The sequence below is a fragment of the Nerophis ophidion genome, linkage group LG20 (assembly GCF_033978795.1).
Source record: "Nerophis ophidion isolate RoL-2023_Sa linkage group LG20, RoL_Noph_v1.0, whole genome shotgun sequence".
In the NCBI taxonomy this organism is placed as follows: domain Eukaryota; kingdom Metazoa; phylum Chordata; class Actinopteri; order Syngnathiformes; family Syngnathidae; genus Nerophis; species Nerophis ophidion.
Genome location: NC_084630.1, coordinates 40,362,031 through 40,385,605, shown reverse-complemented (window position 1 = coordinate 40,385,605; position 23,575 = coordinate 40,362,031). Strand labels below are relative to the sequence as shown.

General features: G+C 44.5%; 1 protein-coding gene across 2 annotated transcripts in view; it reads left to right on the top strand.

Moving 5' to 3' along the window:
* LOC133539128 (mineralocorticoid receptor-like) overlaps positions 1 to 23,575 on the top strand; it is a 249,890-nt gene that overhangs the window by 6,595 nt on the left and 219,720 nt on the right. For both annotated transcript variants that reach the window (XR_009803193.1, XM_061881223.1), the window contains exon 2: positions 780 to 2,483. Coding sequence is in view for 1 of the 2 variants with exons in the window: in XM_061881223.1 (XP_061737207.1) it covers positions 799 to 2,483 (1,685 nt within the window). In the remaining variant the exon portion in view is untranslated. The remainder of the gene's footprint in view (positions 1 to 779; positions 2,484 to 23,575) is intronic.

The window sequence follows — 23,575 nt, the reverse complement described above, 5'->3', positions numbered from 1 at the left end:
ACCGCCGGTAAATAGCATGTTAGCATCGATTAGCGTAGCATGTTAGCATCGATTAGCTGGCAGTCAACATCAACAAAACTCACCTTTGTGATTTCGTTGACTATCGTTGCAAATGCATCTGCAGGTTATCCATACATCTCTGTGCCATGTCTGCATTAGCATCGCCGGTCAAATGTGGAGACACTCTGGCACATTCAATGGGGGTCTGGCGGCAGACACTTTGGCATCTTGGGGCCAGTGGTGCAACTTGAATCCCTCCCTGTTAGTGTTGTTACACCCTCCGACAACACACCGACGAGGCATGATGTCTCCAAGGTTCCAAAAAAATAGTCAAAAAAACGGAAAATAACAGAGTTGAGACCCGGTGTTTGTAATGTGTTGAAAATGAAAATGGTGGGTGTGTTACCTCGGCGACGTCACATTCTGACGTCATCGCCTCCAGCGCGATAAACAGAAAGGCGTTTAATTTGCCAAAATTCACCCATTTAGAGTTCGGAAATCGGTTAAAAAAATAGATGGTCTTTTTTCTGCACCATCAAGGTATATATTGACGCTTACATAGGTCTGCTGATAATGTTCCCCTTTAAGAGTATGAAAATACAACAAAAACTTGGTTCTGTGAAGCCACAGAAAAACCATCACAGGTCGCAGGCAAAGCGAAGATCAATTATTTTAGTTATAAATATGTCATTTATTTCATCTCGGATTGGTCAAATATTGGTATCTCTGAGTTGGTTCTTTGTTTTATCGCTTTTTGACTTTTGCCATCTCCTTGCAAGGTGACTCCATGAGCCAGTGATGGAGACCAAAAGATACCAAAGTTACTTCGACGGCAGCAGCACCGAGAGCAGATGGTCTCAGATCCCCGGCACCACGGACTTCTGCTGCACGCCCGAAGATTTGAGTCTGAGCGGGGGCGACATCCTAATGGACATTGTCAGCGCCGACGCCAAAGACGCCAAGGAGCCCGAGCAACAGCTGCCGCCGCCGCTTGGCCCGGGCCGGAACCAGCAGTTGGCTCCGCTGAGCTTCAGCAACCCCCTGCATGGTCACAAGCCGGAGATGGACTCCAAGGAGCTTTCCAAGACCGTGGCCGAATCCATGGGGCTGTACATGAACGCTGCCAGGGAGGCAGACTTTGCCTTCAGCCAGCATGGGGGTGGCACCAGCCCCAGGAAGATGCAGTACCCAGGTTGTGGGCGGCCCCTCGAGGAGAACCCCGCCAAGAGCCCCAAGTTGCGACCTTTTAAGTTCCAGCAGCCGAGCAACACTCCGAGAGAGTCCGCCCCTGGGACTCCGGTGGGCTCTTCTTCTGTGCTGGCCTCTTCCAGCCCGGGGGGCGGGAACAATATGGTGTCCTCCACCACCAGTCCCCCCGCCTGCTTTGGACCCTCGTCCGTCACCAGTCCTGTCAGCCATACGCCGTGTGCACAAACCCTGGCCAACATCAAGCGCAGGAACTCAGCCGCATGTAGCCCCGTGGAGTCCAGCACGGTGGGCACGCCCCCTCTCGCCAGCCCCCTGGGCGTCTTGAGGTCCCCCATGTCCAGCCCGCAGAGTATGAGCAGCGTGAGGTCGCCTCCGTCCTGCAGCGCCGCCTGCAACATGAGGTCGTCCGTCTCCAGCCCCACCAGCACGGTCCGTCCGCCCGCCTCCAGTCCGGCCACGGGGGCTACCATGGCAATCGGTAGCCCGCAGAACCCCTCTTCGGGTGGGTTCCCGGCTTCCAGTCCTGCCAGCGAACTGGGATTGGTCCAGAATGACACGCATAGCCCAGAAGCTGCCGGTCTGACTGCCGACCCGGACTTCAAACCCTTCGAGTTCCCCAAAGTGGAGATGGAAGACGGGGAGGTGTTCAACGTGGGTTTGGACCAGATGGGCATGGTCAAGTACATCAAGAACGAGCCAGGAACTGACTTTAGGAGCATGTGCTTAGGCGGTTCCAAATGCAACGCGGCCAGCTTACCGTTTGTCACGCAAATAAAGAACGAGCCGAGCAAAAACGAGGGCTGCATGAATCCGCAGTCTTACAGCTCGCCGTCGCCGCCTCTTGGTCTCTACCCCGCTTCGGAGACCACGTACTTGTCCCTGAGGAATAACATCGACGAGTACAGTCTCTCCGGCATTTTAGGACCGCCGGTGTCCATGAACGGGAACTATGACTCGGACGTGTTCTCCAACAATGTCCTGTCCAAAGCGGTGAAGCAGGAGTCCAGCGACGCCGGCTACTACCAGGAGAGCACCGGCGGGCCCACCTCGGCCATTGTTGGAGTAAATTCCGGCGGACACTCATTCCATTACCAGATCGGAGCACAAGGGACAATGTCCTTCCGAGACCAGCCCAACCCCTTGTTGAATCTAATTTCTCCCGTCGCGGCGCTGATGGAGTCGTGGAAATCGCGACCCGGCATGCCGCAGGGGTCGCTGTCGGGCCGGGGAGAGGCCTACCCGGGTCAGAACTGCATCGTGGACAGCATGTCCAGGTAAGGAGCGTGCAAATCTCTTTCCGGTCTTTGTCCCCGATGGCTCCTCGAAGCTCAGCTTTAGCGTCTCTATTTTGTCTCCTTAAAGAGGCGTTATGTTATTCCAGATATCTTGCTTATGGACTTTACAAACCCCGTTTCCATATGAGTTGGGAAATTGCGTGAGATGTAAATATAAACAGAATACAAGTGAAGTGAAGTGAATTATATTTATATAGCGCTTTTCTCAAGTGACTCAAAGCGCTTTACATAGTGAAACCCAATATCCAAGTTAAATTTAAACCAGTGTGGGTGGCACTGGGAGCAGGTGGGTAAAGTGTCTTGCCCAAGGACACAACGGCAGTGACTTGGATGGTGGAAGTGGGAATCGAACCTGCAACCCTCAAGTTGCTGGCCCGGCCACTCCACCAACCGAGCTATGCCGCAATGATTTGCAAATAATTTTCAACCCATACTCAGTTGAATATGCTACAAAGACAACATATTTGATGTTCAAACTCATAAACTTTATTTTTTTTTTGCAAATAATGATTAACTTTAGAATTTCATGGCTGCAACACGTGCCAAAGTAGTTGGGAAAGGGCATGTTCACCACTGTGTTACATCACCTTTTCTTTTAACAACACTCAATAAACATTTGGGAACTGAGGAAACTAATTGTTGAAGCTTTGAAAGTGGAATTCTTTCCCATTCTTGTTTTATGTCGAGCTTCAGTCCTTCAACAGTCCGGGGTCTCCGCTGTCGTATTTTACGCTTCATAATGCACCACACATTTTCCATGGGAGACATTTCTGGACTGCAGGCGGGCCAGGAAAGTACCCGCACTTTTTTTTACCAAGCCACGCTGTTGTAACACGAGCTGAATGTGGCTTGGGATTGTCTTGCTGAAATAAGAAGGGGCGTCCATGAAAAAGACGGCGCTTAGATGGCAGCATATGTTGTTCCAAAACCTGTATGTACCTTTCAGCATTAATGGTGCCTTCACAGATGTGTAAGTTACCCATGCCTTGGGCACTAATGCACCCCCATACCATCACAGATGCTGGCTTTTCAACTTTGCGTCGATAACAGTCTGGATGGTTCGCTTCCCCTTTGGTCCGGATGACACGATGTCGAATATCTCCAAACACAATCTGAAATGTGGACTCGTCAGACCACAGAACACTTTTCCACTTTGCATCAGCCCATCTTAGATGATCTCGGGCCCAGAGAAGCCGGGCGCCGTTTCTGGATGTTGTTGATAAATGGCTTTCGCTTTGCATAGTAGAGCTTTAACTTGCACTTACAGATGTAGTGACAAACTGTATTTAGTGACAGTGGTTTTCTGAAGCGGGCTTCACGGTGGCAGAAGGGGTTAGTGCGTCTGCCTCACAATACGACGGTCCTGAGTAGTCAGTGTTCAATCCCGGGCTCGGGATCTTTCTGTGTGGAGTTTGCATGTTCTCCCCGTGAATGCGTGGGTTCCCTCCGGGTACTCCGGCTTCCTCCCACTTCCAAAGACATGCACCTGGGGATAGGTTGATTGGCAACACTAAATGGTCCCTAGTGTGTGAATGTGAGTGTGAATGTTGTCTGTCTATCTGTGTTGGCCCTGTGATGAGGTGGAAACTTGTCCAGGGTGTACGCCGCCTTCTGCCCAATTGTAGCTGAGATAGGCAGCAGCACCCCCCGCGACCCCAAAGGGAATAAGCGGTAGAAAAATGGATGGATGAATGGGTTTTCTCAAGCGTTCCTGAGCCCATGTGGTGATATCCTTTAGAGATTGATGTCGGTGTTTGATACAGTGCCGTCTGAAGGATGGAAGGTCACGGTCATTCAATGTTGGTTTCCGGCCATGCCGCTTACGTGGAGTGATTTCTCCAGATTCTCTGAACCTTTTGATGATATTATGGAGCGTAGATGTTGAAATCCCTAAGTTTGTTACAATGTCACTTTGAGAAAGGTTGTTCTTAAACTGTTTGACTATTTGCTCACACAGTTGTGGACAAAGGGGTGTACCTCGCCCCATCCTTTCTTGTGAAAGACTGAGCATTTTTTGGGAAGCTGTTTTTATAGCCAATCATGGCACCCACCTGTTCCCAATTAGCCTGCACACCTGTGGGATGTTCCATATAAGTGTTTGATGAGCATTCCTCAACTTTTTCAGTATTTATTGCCACCTTTCCCAACTTCTTTGTCACTTGTTGCTGGCATCAAATTCTAAAGTTAATGATTATTTGCAAAAAAACCCCAATGTGTATCATTTTGAACATCAAATATGTTGTCTTTGTAGCATATTCACCTGAATATGGCTTGAAAAGGATTTGCAAATCATTGTATTGGGGCGGTTTAGCTCGGTTGGTAGAGTGGCCATGCCAGCAACTTGAGGGTTGCAGGTTCGATTCCCGCTTCCGCCATCCTAGTCACTGCCGTTGTGTCCTTGGGCAAGACACTTTACCCACCTGCTCCCAGTGCCACCCACACTGGTTTAAATGTAACTTAGATATTGGGTGTCACTATGTAAAGCGCTTTGAGTCACTTGAGAAAAAGCGCTATATAAATACAATTCACTAAATTCACAGTATTCCGTTTATATTTACTTCAAACGTATTATGATTAAAATTCAAAAAAAGTATTCTGGCATATCTAGAAAATCTTTAAAATCAATTTTAAATCTTATTTCAAAGTCTTTTGAATTTTTTTGGTTTTTTTTTTGTTCTGGAAAATCTAGAAGAAATAATGATTTGTCTTTGTTAGAAATATAGCTTGGTCCAATTTGTTATATATTCTAACAAAGTGCAGATTGGATTTTAACCCATTTAAAACGTCATCAAATTTCTGAAAATAATCTCATTCAGGAAAAAATACTAATGATGTTCCATAAATTCTTTTTTAAAAATGTTTTCAAAAAGATTCGAATTAGGTAGTTTTTCTCTTCATTAATTTTCGGTTGAATTTAGAATTTTAAAGAGTCGAAATGGAAGATAAACTATGTTTCAAAATTTAATTTTCATTTTTTCGTGTTTTCTCCTCTTTTAAACCGTTCAATTGCGTGTTTTTCTCATCATTTATTCTCTACAAAAAACCTTCCGTAAAAGGAAAAAAAATGTACGACGGAATGACAGACAGAAATACCCCTTTTTTATATATATATATATATATATATATATATATATATATATATGTATATATATATATATATATATATATATATATATATATGTGTATATATATATATATATATATATATATATATATATATATATGTCCTGATTGGATTATCCAGAGAATAGTGTTCGATACCGTGGTAGAGCGCAATATGTATGTGTGGGAAAAATCACAAGACTACTTCATCTCTACAGAACTGTTTCATGAGGGGTATATATATATATTTATTTCAGGGCTGGGCAACGATTAAAAATTTTAATCGAAGTTAATCGCACTATTTCTCTGATTAATGGCGATTAACTGCATTGTATACGCAAAGCCCAATAATGAATTCAAAAGTAGTGTGTAGTGCACCTTTATTGGAATATTCTCCCACATGAACAAAAGCGCCAAAACATTTGTTGTGCAAACACAATTTAAATCAGTCCTTGTTAAACAGTAGCAGTTAAATAGCATATTTGATGAAAATCAACTCAAAAAATGTAAATACAAACATTTAAGCTTATTACTACCACTGCCAGGGTATTTAAGTTATCCTGTTTGTTATGGAAAATAAATATAATCTACATACAAATCTCTGAGCCACAATCATAACATCTGAACAGGCAATTTCTGAGGTAACAGCAGAAACATTTTTTTTATCAGGGATCTTATGTTTAAAAAACCTATATTATAGGTAGTGGGCTGTTTTAGGGAATTTTTGATCAAATTATCCGTAGTAGCAATATTAATAATGTTGTGTTTATTATGCGTAGTGCACTTAAAATAATTATGACCATATCTAGGAATTGATATGATGGGAATTTTCCGATTGTTTGCTTGGTGCTTTGATAAACTGAAGGCATCATATACATGGTACTATATTGTGATGTTATGAGCCAGGGAAAAAAAGAACTACCCTACCCAGCATGCAACAGGAGTGACGAGCATGCGCGGTAGCCCGGTATAGGTTGTGTCGCCATGACGGCATCTTGTATGTTGTGATATGCACGCTCTGAAAGCAAACGTTAAGAACTCAGCCAACACTCCTGGTCTGCATTATTCATAAATAGACAGACAACACATATACTCCGCTGCTTCACAGGCCGCTGGATGTAGCCGGCAAAGTATTCCCATGCTAGCTAGCCGCTCTAGCAAACACGCCTCATTCAGTCCAAAACGGCCCGATCTATCCACATTCAGAATTGTCTGGCGGTCGTAAGTGATCCCGGAGTGACCACGCTGTAAGCCAGCCAGGAAATTTGCAGAATTGTCTGGTATTTTTGCCAAATGTTCCATCTTTACCAAGAGCCCCTCCACGCCGGGAGACGCCATCTTGTTAAGAAAAGGCGTTAACAAAATAAAAGCATGTAAACAACATACGCAAATGTGCGATAAAATAATCGTGGGCGTTAATAGATTGATGAGTTAACTCATAATTAACGCACTAATTTGCCCACCCCTAATTTATTTATTAAAGGTAAATTGAGCAAATTGGCTATTTCTGGCAATTCATTCAAGTGTGTATCAAACTGGTAGCCCTTGGCGTTAATCAGTACCCAAGAAGTAGCTATATAAATATCCATCCATCCATTTCCTACCGCTTATTCCCCTTTTGGGGTAGCGGGGGGCGCTGGCGCCTATCTCAGCTACAATCGGGCGGAAGGCGGGGTACACCCTGGACAAGTCGCCACCTCATCGCAGGGCCAACACAGATAGACAGACAACATTCACACACTAGGGCCAATTTAGTGTTGCCAATCAACCTATCCCCAGGTGCATGTCTTTGGAGGTGGGAGGGGCCTATCCCCAGGTGCATGTCTTTGGAGGTGGGAGGGGCCTATCCCTAGGTTCATGTCTTTGGAGGTGGGAGGGGCCTATCCCCAGGTGCATGTCTTTGGAGGTGGGAGGGGCCTATCCCTAGGTTCATGTCTTTGGAGGTGGGAGGGGCCTATCCCCAGGTGCATGTCTTTGGAGGTGGGAGGAAGCCGGAGTACCCGAAGAGAACCCACGCATTCACGGGGAGAACATGCAAACTCCACACAGAAAGATCCCGAGCCTGGATTTGAACCCAGGACTGCAGGACCTTCGTATTGTGAGGCAGACGCACTAACCCCATATAATTCACTACTTCACAGTATTCCGTTTATATTCACATCGAACACAATTTCCCAACTCGTATGGAAACGGGGTTTGTGAGATGGGTTCGAGCAGGTTTTGTTGAGGTGGGATGACCACATGGACTCCTGCTCACTCCTCTTATCGCAGGCCCCGCCAGTGTTTGCTTGCGTGGAAGCGCTTACGGGGAAGCATGCCGTGTGCAAATAGTTTTTTTCTTTTTTTTTTTTTAACAGGCATTGGCAGCGTTATGAATGACGTATGACACGCTTTTGTTGCCAGACTGACAAAATAAACAGTTGCATTGGCGAGGCTGGGGGCTAGAACTTTTCAAACAGGCCAAAGGCGAAGCAATGAACTGTTTGTGGAGTTGCGGTCCAGAATTAAGCTTCTTAATCAGTAAATATATTCCTTTGTCTGCTGTTAAGAATATGTTTTTTTGCCATAAGATGTATATTTATCATTATTAAGTGCAAGGAGGACTCCCCGCCAGCTAAAGACTTGGGTTTGATTTACGTGGCTCCCTCCTGAATCCATGACAAGTCCATACTGGCTGTGTGATGCTGTGCAGAATTCCCCCTCGCTAATGGAAATATATTAGATAAGAACTTTTTTCCTTATTGAATATTTTCTAAAAAAACTAAACTTTTTTTTTTTTTATGTTAATCGCTCATCTCAGACGTGTTTGGTTTGTCTCTTCGTATTTGACTCCAGTATTTGACTCCGGCTCGGCTGTTTTTTTCTCAGGAAGAGAAGGAGGGAGGACCGGGGATGGAAAACAAACGTCACTTTTTACAGCGTTTTGTCACCGTACGGTTATTTATTTGTGAGATGAAGAGGAGGATTTATTGTGGTTCACAGTTCTGAGGTAATGCAGTTGTAATTGACAGATATATGATAGTAAAGTGGTTCTCAAACCTTTTTTCACAAAGCACCGCCTCAGGAAAAAAAAAAAAAAAACACGGCTCTCCAAGCACCGGCATAATGAGTAGCGTAGTAGGCCTACGTATTTTAAACATTTAATGATTATTAATCAGTCAAACCAAATAATACAATTACAATTCCCAAAATTCAGACTAGCAAGCAACAGATTGAGAGGACACACAAACATGACACAAAACAATCCAAAAGTACCCAAACAAGAATGAATAATATCGACAACAGTATCGATATTAATAAGAGTCCCAACATAGCAGTGATGAGAAATCCCTCATTTACATGATCATCACAGCCATTTAGAAAAGATATCAAATAAAAACATTTAAAAAATGAACATTAGTGTCACAGTGGCATCAAGTTTGACCATACATTGTGTCCAATATGTCATTTTAGGTTAATTTGATTGTTAAAACAAATTTAAATAATGGATCCATAATTCCAATACATCAGTGTTTTTCAACCTTTTTTGAGCCGCCACCAGCAGAAATCACTAAAAAACGAACTCAGTTGACAGTAAAAAGTCGTTGTCGCAATTGTTGGATATGACTTTAAAGGGGAACATTATCACAATTTCAAAAGGGTTAAAAACAATAAAAATCAGTTCCCAGTGGCTTGTTGTATTTTTTGAAGTTTTTTTCAAAATTTTACCGGTCTCGGAATATCCCTAAATAAAGCTTTAAAGTGCCTTTTTTTTGGCTCTCTGCGAAGACACTGGCCATTTCCCTGTGACGTCACACAGTGCTGCCAATGTAAACAAACAATGGGAATAGCACAGCAAGATATAGCGACGTTAGCTCGGATTCAAACTCGGATTTCAGCGACTTAAGCGATTCAACAGATTACGCATGTATTGAAACAGATGGTTTGAGAATGAAAGTATTGAAGAAGAAACTGAAGCTATTGACGCTATTCATAGCCATAGCATGGCCGAATAGCTGCGTTAGCATCGCCGGTAAAATGTGCGGACCAAACGATCAGGACTTTGGCATCTTTTGACACTGGAGCAACTTAAATCCGTCGATTGATAAGTGTTTGTTTCGCATTAAATGTGGGTGGAAGGAAACATAATATAGTTGCAAATGCATCTGCAGGTTATCCATACATCTCTGTGCCATGTCTGCTTTAGCACCGCCGGTAAATAGCATGTTAGCATCGATTAGCGTAGCATGTTAGCATTGATTAGCTGGCAGGCAACATCAACAAAACTCACCTTTGTAATTTCGTTGACTATCGTTGCAAATGCATCTGCAGGTTATCCATACATCTCTGTGCCATGTCTGCTTTAGCATCGCCGGTAAATAGCATGTTAGCATCGTTTAGCGTAGCATGTTAGCATCGATTAGCTGGCAGTCAACATCAACAAAACTCACCTTTGTGATTTCGTTGACTATCGTTGCAAATGCATCTGCAGGTTATCCATACATCTCTGTGCCATGTCTGCCTTAGCATCGCCGGTAAATAGCATGTTAGCATCGTTTAGCGTAGCATGTTAGCATCGATTAGCTGGCAGGCAACATCAACAAAACTCACCTTTTTGATTTCGTTGACTATCGTTGCAAATGCATCTGCAGGTTATCCATACATCTCTGTGCCATGTCTGCCTTAGCATCGCCGGTAAATAGCATGTTAGCATCGTTTAGCGTAGCATGTTAGCATCGATTAGCTGGCAGGCAACATCAACAAAACTCACCTTTGTGATTTCGTTGACTATCGTTGCAAATGCATCTGCAGGTTATCCATACATCTCTGTGCCATGTCTGCCTTAGCATCGCCGGTCAAATGTGGAGACACTCTGGCACATTCAATGGGGGTCTGGCGGCAGACACTTTGGCATCTTCGGGCCAGTGGTGCAACTTGAATCCCTCCCTGTTAGTGTTGTTACACCCTCCGACAACACACCGACGAGGCATGATGTCTCCAAGGTTCCAAAAAATAGTCCAAAAAACAGAAAATAACAGAGCTGAGACCCGGTGTTTGTAATGTGTTGAAAATGAAAATGGTGGGTGTGTTACCTCGGCGACGTCACATTCTGACGTCATCGCCTCCAGAGCGATAAACAGAAAGGCGTTTAATTTGCCAAAATTCACCCATTTAGAGTTCGGAAATCGGTTAAAAAAATATATGGTCTTTTTTCTGCACCATCAAGGTATATATTGACGCTTACATAGGTCTGCTGATAATGTTCCCCTTTAAAGCATAACCAAGCATGCATCTCTGTAGCTCTTGTCTCAAAGTAGGTGTAGTGTCACCACCTGTCACATCACACCCTGACTTATTTTTACTTTTTTGCTGTTTTCCTGTGTGTAGTGTTTTACTTCTTGTCTCGCGCTCCTATTTTGGTGGCTTTTTCTCTTTTTTTGCTATTTTCCTGGAGCAGTTTATCTTTGAGCGATATTTCCTGCATCTACTTTGTTTTACCAATCAAGAATATTTAATTTGTTTTTATCCTTCTTTGTGGGGGACCTTGTGGATTGTCATGTCATGTTCGGATGTACTTTGTCGTCTTTGCTCCACAGTAAGTCTTTGCTGTCGTCCAGCATTCTGTTTTTGTTTACTTTGTAGCCAGTTCAGTTGTAGTCTCGTTCTGCAGAGCCTTTCCTAAGCCTCAATGCCTTTTTTTAGGGGCACTCACCTTTTGTTTATTTTTGGTTTAAGCATTAGACACCTTTTTACCTGCACACTACTTCTACAAAACAATTAGCTACCGGCTGCCACCTACTGATATCAGGATTTCCCACAGCCCTTTGTTGTTAAGGAGGCCACCTTAACAATAAAGAGCCACCGCCTAAACTAAACTCTTAAAAAAAAATAAAAAAAATAATTTAATTTTTTTTAATTTTTGTCCTGTAAATTAAGCATGATGAGTTGAGCATCTTTCCTGACAATTTAAATCAATGTTATTGTATTTTTTTTAATTTTTATTATTATTGTAAAGAATAATAAATACATTTAAATTTAATTCTTCATTTTAGCTTCTCCATCCATCCATCCATCATCTTCCGCTTATCCGAGGTCGGGTCGCGGGGGCAACAGCCTAAGCAGGGAAACCCAGACTTCCCTCTCCCCAGCCACTTCGTCTAGCTCTTCCCGGGGGATCCCGAGGCGTTCCCAGGCCAGCCGGGAGACATAGTCTTCCCAACGTGTCCTGGGTCTTCCCCGTGGCCTCCTACCAGTTGGACGTGCCCTAAACACCTCCCTAGGGAGGCGTTCGGGTGGCATCCTGACCAGATGCCCGAACCACCTCATCTGGCTCCTCTCGATGTGGAGGAGCAGCGGCTTTACTTAGAGTTCCTCCCGGATGGCAGAGCTTCTCACCCTATCTCTAAGGGAGAGACCCGCCACACGGCGGAGGAAACTCATTTGGGCCGCTTGTACCCGTGATCTTATCCTTTCGGTCATGACCCAAAGCTCATGACCATAGGTGAGGATGGGAACGTAGATCGACCGGTAAATTGAGAGCTTTGCCTTCCGGCTCAGCTCCTTCTTCACCACAACGGATCGGTACAACGTCCGCATTACTGAAGACGCCGCACCGATCCGCCTGTCGATCTCACGATCCACTCTTCCCTCACTCGTGAACAAGACTCCTAGGTACTTGAACTCCTCCACTTGGGGCAGGGTCTCCTCCCCAACCCGGAGATGGCACTCCACCCTTTTCCGGGCGAGAACCATGGACTCGGACTTGGAGGTGCTGATTCTCATTCCGGTCGCTTCACACTCGGCTGCGAACCGATCCAGCGAGAGCTGAAGATCCCGGTCAGATGAAGCCATCAGGACCACATCATCTGCAAAAAGCAGAGACCTAATCCTGCGGTTACCAAACCGGAACCCCTCAACGCCTTGACTGCGCCTAGAAATTCTGTCCATAAAAGTTATGAACAGAATCGGTGACAAAGGACAGCCTTGGCGGAGTCCAACCCTCACTGGAAATGTGTTCCACTTACTGCCGGCAATGCGAACCAAGCTCTGGCACTGATCGTACAGGGAACGGACCGCCACAATAAGACAGTCCGATACCCCATACTCTCTGAGCACTCCCCACAGGAGTTCCCGAGGGACACGGTCGAATGCCTTCTCCAAGTCCACAAAGCACATATAGACTGGTTGGGCAAACTCCCATGCACCCTCAAGAACCCTGCCGAGAGTATAGAGCTGGTCCACAGTTCCGCGACCAGGACGAAAACCACACTGTTCCTCCTGAATCCGAGGTTCGACTATCCGACGTAGCCTCCTCTCCAGTACACCTGAATAAACCTTACCGGGAAGGCTGAGGAGTGTGATCCCACGATAGTTGGAACACACCCTCCGGTCCCCCTTCTTAAAGAGAGGAACCACCACCCCGGTCTGCCAATCCAGAGGTACCGCCCCCGATGTCCACGTGATGCTGCAAAGTCTTGTCAACCAAGACAGCCCCACAGCATCCAGAGCCTTAAGGAACTCCGGGCGGATCTCATCCACCCCTGGGGCCTTGCCACCGAGGAGCTTTTTAACTACCTCAGCGACCTCAGCCCCAGAAATAGGAGAGTCCACCTCAGATTCCCCAGGCACTGCTTCCTCATAGGAAGACGTGTTGGTGGGATTGAGGAGGTCTTCGAAGTATTCCTTCCACCTATCCACAACATCCGCAGTCGAGGTCAGCAGAACACCATCCGCACCATACACGGTGTTGATAGTGCACTGCTTCCCCTTCCTGAGGCGGCGGACGGTGGTCCAGAATCGCTTCGAAGCCGTCCGGAAGTCGTTTTCCATGGCTTCCCCGAACTCTTCCCATGTCCGAGTTTTTGCCTCCGCGACCGCTGAAGCTGCACACCGCTTGGCCTGTCGGTACCCGTCCACTGCCTCCGGAGTCCTATGAGCCAAAAGGACCCGATAGGACTCCTTCTTCAGCTTGACGGCATCCCTCACCGCTGGTGTCCACCAAGGGGTTTTAGGATTGCCGCCCCGACAGGCACCAACTACCTTGCGGCCACAGCTCCGATCTGCCGCCTCGACAATAGAGGTGCGGAACATGGTCCACTCGGACTCAATGTCCAGCACCTCCCTCGTGACATGTTCAAAGTTCTTCCGGAGGTGGGAATTGAAACTTTGTCTGACAGGAGACTCTGCCAGACGTTCCCAGCAGACCCTCACAATGCGTTTGGGCCTCCCAGGTCTGTCCGGCATCCTCCCCCACCATCGCAGCCAACTCACCACCAGGTGGTGATCGGTAGAAAGCTCCGCCCTTCTCTTCACCCGAGTGTCCAAAACATGAGGCCGCAAATCCGATGACACAACTACAAAGTCGATCATGGAACTGCGGCCTAGGGTGTCCTGGTGCCAAGTGCACATATGGACACCCTTATGTTTGAACATGGTGTTTGTTATGGACAAACTGTGACGAGCACAAAAGTCCAATAACAAAACACCACTCGGGTTCAGATCCGGGCGGCCATTCTTCCCAATCACGCCTCTCCAGGTTTCACTGTCGTTGCCAACGTGAGCGTTGAAGTCTCCCAGTAGGACAAGGGAATCACCTGGGGGAGCACTTTCCAGTACTCCCTCGAGTGTTCCCAAAAAGGGTGGGTACTCTGTACTGCTGCTTGGTGCATAAGCACAAACAACAGTCAGGACCCGTCCCCCCACCCGAAGGCGAAGGGAAGCTACCCTTTCGTCCACCGGGTTGAACTCCAAGGTACAGGCTTTGAGCCTGGGGGAAACAAGAATTGCCACCCCAGCCCGTCGCCTCTCACTGCCGGCAACGCCAGAGTGGAAGAGAGTCCAATCCCTCTCGAGAGAAGTGGTTCCAGAGCCCTTGCTGTGCGTCGAAGTGAGTCCGACTATATCCAGCCGGAATTTCTCGACTTCGCGCACTAGCTCAGGCTCTTTCCCCCCCAGTGACGTGACGTTCCACGTCCCAAGAGCTAGCTTCTGTAGCCGAGGATCGGACCGCCAAGTGCCCTGCCTTCGGCTGTCGCCCAGCTCTCAATGCACCCGACCTCTATGGCCCCTGCTATGGGTGGTGAGCCCATTGGAGGGGTGACCCACGTTGCCTCTTCGGGCTGTGCCCGGCCGGGCCCCATGGGTACAGGCCCGGCCACCAGGCGCTCGCCATCGTGCCCCACCTCCGGGCCTGGCTCCAGAGGGGGGCCCCGGTGACCCACGTCCGGGCGAGGGAAATCTGGGTCCATGGTTTATCATCTTCATAAAGGTCTTCGAGCTGCTCTTTGTCTGATCCCTCACCTAGAACCTGTTTGCCTTGGGAGACCCTACCAGGGGGCTTTATGCCCCCGGACAACATAGCTCCTAGGATCATTGGGACACGCAAACTCCTCTACCATGATAAGGTTGCAGCTCAGAGAGGAGCATTTTTTTTTTTTTTAGCTTCTGTATTTGTGAAATATTTCTTCAAACTTATTGTGATTAAAATTCAAAAAAAGTATTCTGGCAAATCTAGAAAATCTTTAAAATCAATTTTAAATCTTATTTCAAAGTCTCTTGAATTTTTTTAATTTTATTTTTGTTCTGGAAAATATAGAAGAAATAATGATTTGTCTTTGTTAGAAATATAGCTTGGTCCAATTTGTTATATATTCTAAAAAAGTGCAGATTGTATTTTAACCTATTTAAAACATGTCATCAAAATTCTAAAAATAATCTTAATCAGGAAAAAATACTAATGATGTTCCATAAATGATTTTTTTTACAATTTTTCAAAAAGATTCGAATTAGCTAGTTTTTCTCTTCATTTTTTTCAGTTGAATTTTGAATTTTAAAGAGTGGAAATTGAAGATAAACTATGTTTCAAAATTTTATTTTAATTTTTTTCGTGTTTTCTCCTCTTTTAAACCGTTCAATTCAGTGTTTTTCTCATCATTTGTTCTCTACAAAAAAACCTTCCGTAAAAGGAAAAAAAATGTACGACGGAATGACAGACAGAAATACCCTTTTTTTATATGTATATATAGATTTATTTATTAAAGGTAAATTGAGCAATTTGGTTATTTCTGGCAATTTATTGAAGTGTGTATCAAACTGGTAGCCCTTGGCATTAATCAGTACCCAAGAAGTAGCTCTTGCTTTCAAAAAGGTTGCTGACCCCTGCTATACGGGGATGTGTCAGGCCAGATTTGGCCCCCCGGCCCTCGGGTTTGTGTGATACAGTGTCCCACCAGTGCATGCATCCTCATATAAACCAAGCTGATTATCTCACTCTGGCGTTCTATTCCACCGTCCACTGTTTGGCGTGTTTATTCAGTAACCGGCGGACACGTGTGGCGTCTAGACGTCGGATGCGAGCGCCCTTAACGAGGCCGGCCCGAGCGCCCGTGTCCCTTTCGGGAGGCGGCGGTGGCAGGAGCCAAAGCGATGCTGACAGGATCAGTGCCACCTTAGTCCTAATGAGATCCAGCTTAGCCCTCGTGTCAGACAGGATGTCAGCGAGGTGGCCTACATGCTCCTGGAAAGACGGCGCTACTGAACTCTACCAATATTGCATGGGACCAAGAAAAAAAAAAAATGTTACATAACCACTAAAAAAAGTAAAAACTTTGATCCGCCGAAAAATTTGGATAACAGAGTGTAAAATCCCCTGGCTCCTTTTTTTCGCTCACTGTAAATGGTTTTAATTAAATATGGCTGCTCATCTGAGTATTCCCGGTGATTTTGTGCAACAAATTTTTTATTTTTTTATTTTTTTTACAGAAGCTCCCCAAGAGACAGTTAGTGCATTTTTTTTTCTTATTGTATTATAAAAAATGTCTTATTCCCAGTGGCTGCAGTTGGGAAACAAACACTTAATTCAATAGGAAATAATCGGGTCCACTTTTAAAAAACAGCACCGTATTTCCCAGACTTTAAGCTGCTACTTTTTTTCCCCCGCGCTTTGAAGTCTGCGGCTTATAAATCGGCGCGGCGATGTTTATGGATTTTTCTTTGCTAACGTCCGTAAAGGTGTTATTGTTCGTGCTACGGTGCCATCTGTTGGACGAGTTCGCTCACTGGTTAAAAATGTACCCCCTGTTTCGTGCATTGAACCGGAAATACAATATATCGAAAGGACTCCTTATTCATCACTCCAAGCAACGTTTGTTAGTTTTACAATATAACTAAAACAGTTAATACTTACTAAACCGTCCCATGTGTGACGTCTGTAGGAGTGTTTTCATGCATATTTGTACCTGCTATCGTAATGTAATCAAGCTGGTGTCGTTAGCGTTAGCACATTTGCCAAGTGTCTCATCATTAACTTACTAGGGCATTATTTTTGTATTGTTTAGTAAATTCACCAATTTGTAAACAATGGCATAACATACATATACACACAAGGTCCATTGCCAGGGTTAATGTGGTCAACATGTTTAAGATAAAAAATAAATAAGATAAGGCTCAGAATGGTTTCTTAACAAAACCTTTCTACATAAAAAGTGCTTTTTTTGATTGATTGATTGATTGATTGATTGAGACTTTTATTAGCCTGGCTAACTTGGCAGTAAGAGGATATAAGGGCTCATTTTTCTTCCACCATAGAAGTGGGTCAAAATCTAGTTTTTAATGCTTGGAGTTATTGAGTCAGTTTAGTTGATTGGAAAACTAGCTTCCGCAGCTAATGGGTCCATGGCGATGACTTCTGTTTTGTTTAATCAGCCATTTTACTGCCCTGTTACAGGCACTGCTTGAGACGATTAAGGTATGTAAATAAACATTTACAAAATCTACTACTTAGTGATAATAATAACTTATATGTATAATATTTATTTATTTTAAAAGTTGGTGGGTGTGGCTTAAATACCGTTGCGCTCTATAGCCCAGAAATTGTGCTAGGTAAATAGCGATGAATTGGGCAACACGAATCACCTTCCTACCGTACGATTAACTTGTCAACTTGGAATAGAGTTAGACAAACACTATATTGCCAAAAGGCCTGGCTCTCGGTCTCTGTTCTAATTCATCCCAAAGGTGTTCTATCGAGTTCAGGTCAGGACTCTGTGCAGGCCAGTCGAGTTCCTCCACACCAGACTTTGTCATCCATGTCTTTATGGGCCTTGCTTTGTGCAATGGTGCACAGTCATGTTGGAAGAGGAAGGGGCCCCGCTCCAAACTGTTCCCAAAAGGTTGGGAGCATGAAATTGTCCAAAATGTTTTGGTATCCTGGAGCATTCAAAGTTCCTTTCACTGCAACTAAGGGGTCTGAAAAACAACCCGACACCATATTTCCTCCTCCACCAAATTTCACACTCAGCACAATACAGTCCGAAATGTATCGTTGTCCTGGCAACCTCCAAATCCAGACTGGTACATCAGATTGCCAGATGGAAAAGTGTGATTCATCAGTCCAGAGAAGGCGTCTCCACTGCTCTAGAGTCCAGCGGCAACGTGCTTTACACCACTGCATCCCACGCTTTGCATTGGACTTGCTGATGTACGGCTTAGATTCAGCTGCTCGGCCGTGGAAAACCCATTCCATGAAGCTCTCTGCGTACTGCACGTGGGCTAACATGAAGAGACCGAGCAGAAAGTCTTTGCGCTTCAGCATCCACTGACTTCTCTCTTTCAGTTTACATGGCCTACCACTTGGTGGCTGAGTTGCTGTTGTTCCCAAACTTCCGTTTTTCTTATAATAAAGCCGACAGTTGACTTCGGAATATTTAGGAGCGAGGAAATTTCACGACTGGATTTGTTGCACAGGTGTCATGCTATGACAGTTACACGCTGGAAATAACTGAAAGCGGCCTATTCTTTCACAAAAAGCAGTCTCCATGCCTAAGTGCTTGATTTTATAGACCTGAATTACAAACCCTGTTTCCATATGAGTTGGGAAATTGTGTTAGATGTAAATATAAACAGAATACAATGATTTGCAAATCCTTTTCAACCCATATTCAGTTGAATATGCTACAAAGACAACATATTTGATGTTCAAACTCATAAACTGTATTTTTTTTTGCAAATAATAATTAACTTAGACTTTCATGGCTGCAACATGTGCCAAAGTAGTCGGGAAAGGGCATGTTCACCACTGTGTTACATCACATTTTCTTTTAACAACACTCAATAAACGTTTGGGAACTGAGGAAACTAATTGTTGAAGCTTTGAAAGTGGAATTCTTTGCCATTCTTGTTTTATGTAGAGCTTCAGTCCTTCAACAGTCCGGGGTCTCCACTGTCGTATTTTAAGTTTCATAATGCGCCACGTACGAAGCCACACTGTTGTAACACGTAGGTTGGCATTGTCTTGCTGAAATAAGCAGGGGCGTCCATGATAACGTTGCTTGGGCGGCAACATATGTTGCCCCAAAACCTGTATGTACCTTTCAGCATTAATGGTGCCTTCACAGATGTGTAAGTTACCCATGCCTTGGGCACTAATGCACCCCCATACCATCACACATGCTGGCTTTTCATCTTTGCGCCGAGAACAATCCGGATCGTTCTTTTCCTCTTTGATCCGGAGGACACAACGTCCACAGTTTTCCCTCAAAAATTTAAATGTGGACTCGTCAGACCACAGAACAGTTTTCCACTTTGCATCAGTCTGTCTTAGATGAGCTTAGGCCCAGCAAAGCTGGGGGCGTTTCTGGATGTTGTTGATAAATGGCTTTCGCTTTGCATAGTAGAGCTTTAACTTGCACTTACAGATGTAGCGACCAACTGTATTTATTGACAGTGGTTTTCTGAAGTGTTCCTGAGCCCATGTGGTGATATCCTTTAGAGATTGATGTGGGTTTTTGATACAGTGCCGTCTGAGGGATGGAAGGTCACGGTCATTCAATGTTGGTTTCCGGCCATGTTGTTTACGTGGAGTGATTTCTCCAGATTCTCTGAACATTTTGATGATATTATAGAGCGTAGATGTTGAAATCCCTAAATTTCTTGCAATTGCACTTTGAGAAAGGTTGTTCTTAAACTGTTTGACTATTTGCTCACGCAGTTGTGGACAAAGGGGTGTACCTCGCCCCATCCTTTCTTGTGAAAGACTGAGCATTTTTTGGGAAGCTGTTTTTATAGCCAATCATGGCACCCACCTGTTCCCAATTAGCCTGCACACCTGTGGGATGTTCCAAATAAGTGTTTGATGAGCATTCCTCAACTTTATCAGTATTTATTGCCACCTTTCCCAACTTCTTTGTCACGTGTTGCTGGCATCAAATTCCAAAGTTGATGATTATTTGCAAAATAAAATAAAGTTTATGAGTTTGAACATCAAATATGTTGTCTTTGTAGCATATTCAACTGAATATGGCTTGAAAAGGATTTGCAAATCATTGTATTCTGTTTATATTTACATCCAACACAATTTCCCAACTCATATGGAAACGGGGTTTGTAGGATTAGGACACCTGACTCTCATCATTTGGATGGGTGGCCAAATCCTTTTGGCAATATAGTGAGTGTATCATTGCCAGTTGGAGTGCATTACTTGGCTGCAACCAGCAGAGGCGCTGTCCATTAATAATAATCATTTATCATATCATGTCACGTGCCCTCAAACGCCCCCAAAAAAACCTCCGTCCCCTGAAGCCGCGGTGTCTCATCTAGAGGCAGCTCCGCATTAAGTAAGGCGATTGGCTGGCGCTGGACCCGCTCCAACTCTCAATGTTCTGCAAAGGGACGAAAAGGCGTACTCCAGAGAGCTCCCTAATCAGCCTTTTAATTGTATGTTCCTCCACTAAATTAATGGATGGAAATGATTGGATTAATTCAGACGCCGCTGGATACTAAATCTCCAATTAAATCTTAACACCAAGCGTGCACAGGAGCTCCCGGTGCATGATGGGTTCTCGCCTGCACGAGGTGGCATGTTTTTTGGTCGGGAAGGAAGGAAGGATGTGACAGCTGAGGGTGGCGCTGAATCTCATGTATAATGGAATATTGCAATATCCAAACCTGAGCACACTCCGACAAGAACCCTTAAAAGGCCTACTGAAATGAGATGTTCTTATTTAAACGGGGATCGCAGCTCCATTCTATGTGTCATACTTGATCATTTCGCCATATTGCCATATTTTTGCTGAAAGGATTTAGTAGAGAACATCCACGATGAAGTTGGCAACTTTTGGTCGCTGATAAAAAAAGCCTTGCCTGTACCGGAAGTAGCAGACGATGTGCGTGTGACATCACAGGTTGTGGAGCTCCTCACATCTGAACATTGTTTACAATCATGGCCACCAGCAGCAAGAACGATTCGGACCGAGCAAGCGATGATTTCCCCATTAATTTGAGCGAGGATGAAAGATTCGTGAATGAGGAAAGTGAGAGTGAAGGACTAGGAAAAAAAAAGACGAGGGCAGTGGGAGCGATTCAGATGTTATTAGACACATTTACTAAAATAATTCTGGAAAATCCCTTATCTGTTTATTGTGTTACTAGTGTTTTAGTGAGATTATATGGTCGTACCTGTACAACATGAAGGTCGGCCCCCCACCTTTCTTCAGCACCAGTCGACGGGTGGTGGCGATGCCCATCTCTGCCTTTCGCAAGGGACCCTCTTCGAAATACGATCTTTCGAAATGATCGCTGCATAATAGACTGTACTTTGTGTGTGTGGTCCAATCCAACCTTGTCCGCTTGACATCTCTGTTCCATAGTAAAGCTTGACTGTCATCTTTCAGGAATGTAAACAATGAAACACCGGCTGTGTTTGTGTTGCTAAAGGCAGCCGCAATACACCGCTTTCCACCTACAGCTTTCTTCTTTGACGTCTCCATTATTCATTGAACAAATTGCAAAAGATTCAGAAAACACAGATGTCCATAATACTGTGGAATTTTGCGATGTAAACAGACGACTTATAGCTCGAAATGGTGCTGGGACAAGATGTCCTCTACAATGCTGATGTCACGCGCACGCGTCATCATACCGCGACATTTGAGCATGATACTTCTGCGCGAAATTTAAAATGGCAATTTATTAAACTAAAAAGGCCGTATTGGCATGTGTTGCAATGTTAATATTTCATCATTGATATATAAACTATGAGACTGCGTGGTCGCTACTTGTGGCTTTCAGTAGGCCTTTAACGATTTAATGCACGGACAACTTTAGAAAACTTAATTTCGTACTAGGGTTGTCTCCATACTAGGGGTGTACCGGTACACAAAAATTACGGTTCGGTTAATTTTCGGTACAGTAAGAAAACAACAGAATATACATTTTTTGATTATTTATTTACCAAATTTGTAAACAATGGCATAACATACATATACACACAAGGTCCATTGCCAGGGTTCATGTGGTCAACATGTATAAAATAAAAACTAAATAAGATAAGGCTCAGAATGGTTTCTTGACAAAACTTTTCTACATATAAAGTGCTTTTTTTGATGGATTGATTGAGGCTTTTATTAGCCTGGCTAACTTGGCAGCAAGAGGATATATGGGATCATTGTTCTTCCACCATAGAAGTGGGTCAAAATCAAGTTTTTAATGAGTGGAGTTATTGAGTCTGTTTAGTTGATTGGAAAACTAGCTTCCGCAGCTAATGGGTCCATGGCGATGACTTCTGTTTTGTTTGATCAGCCGTTTTACTGCCCTGTTACCGACACTGTTTGAGACGATTAAGGTATGTAAATAAACATTTAGAAAATATTGTACATAGTGATAATAATAACTTATTTGTATAATATTTATTTATTTTAAAAGTTGGTGGGTGTGGGTTAAATATCAGAAAATAGGGTAAATATGTACATGTGCCAGGTAAATAGCGATGAATTGGGCAACACGAATCACCTTCCTACTGTACGATTATTCTGACAACTTGGAATAGAGTTAGACATACACTATATTGCCAAAAGGCCTGGCTCTCAGTCTCCGTTCTAATTCATCCCAAAGGTGTTCTATCGAGTTCAGGTAAGGACTCTGTGCAGGCCAGTCAAGTTCCTCCACACTAGACTCTGTCATCCATGTCTTTATGGGCCTTGCTTTGTGCACTGGTGCACAGTCAATTTGGAAGACAAAATGGCCCCGCTCCAAACTGTTCCCACAAGATTGGGAGTGTGGAATTGTCCAAAATGTTTTGGCATCCTGGAGCATTCAAAGTTCCTTTCACTGCAACTAAGGGGTCTGAAAAACACCCCGAGTGGGTCAAAATCTAGTTTTTAATGCAATATGGACTTAAATCTGCTGCTATAATAAAAACATTTGTTATTGCTTTAGCCCTGCCTGACTCGCCGAGGAGAGGCTGTTTGAATGCGGTGGTGACGCTTCAAATGAGTTAGCATGTGTTATGAGAGTAGCGTGTGTGTGTTTGTGGCCCTTAGATATGTGACAGCATGTTAGGTGAGTGACGTCACTGAGTATGTGGGCGAGCGAGGTGAGGGAGCGTGGTGGCTGATGTTTTGTTGGATCAATAAAGCCACGATTTGCAACTAATCGCCCTGGAGTCCGGAGCTGTGGAGACACACTGAAGGGTGTTGCCCCCGAGAATACATCAGCCCTGGAGGAGTGTCTCCCCCGCGCTCCTCGACTACGGTCCGGGAGCCGGAAGCAGTAAAGGTGCAACACATGTTTGACGTGTTGTCAGAAGCAGATGCTGAACATTGTCAGCAAACCACCGTCCTCTATTGTTGTATCGAGCAGCCAAAGTGTTCCCAAACGGGAGATCTTAACGAGGCAGGAAGATCTTCCAGCGCTGGCTTTTACATGTTGTCCTAGCCCGGTCGCTGCTAGCTTGTGTACTTGCTCGGTAGTTAAATCCGCAGTTTTATCAATAACAGAAAAAAATTAATCCATTTTTGTGTGCTTAAAAATAAGACATAATGACTGCATAATATAGTCCAGGGGTAGGGAACCTATGGCTCTAGAGCCAGATGTGGCTCTTTTGATGACTGCCTCTGGCTCTCGGATAAATCTGAGCTGACATTGCTTAACAGGATAAGTCATGAATAATTCCACTTGTAATCACAGTGTTAAAAACAACGTTCAAAATATAAAAC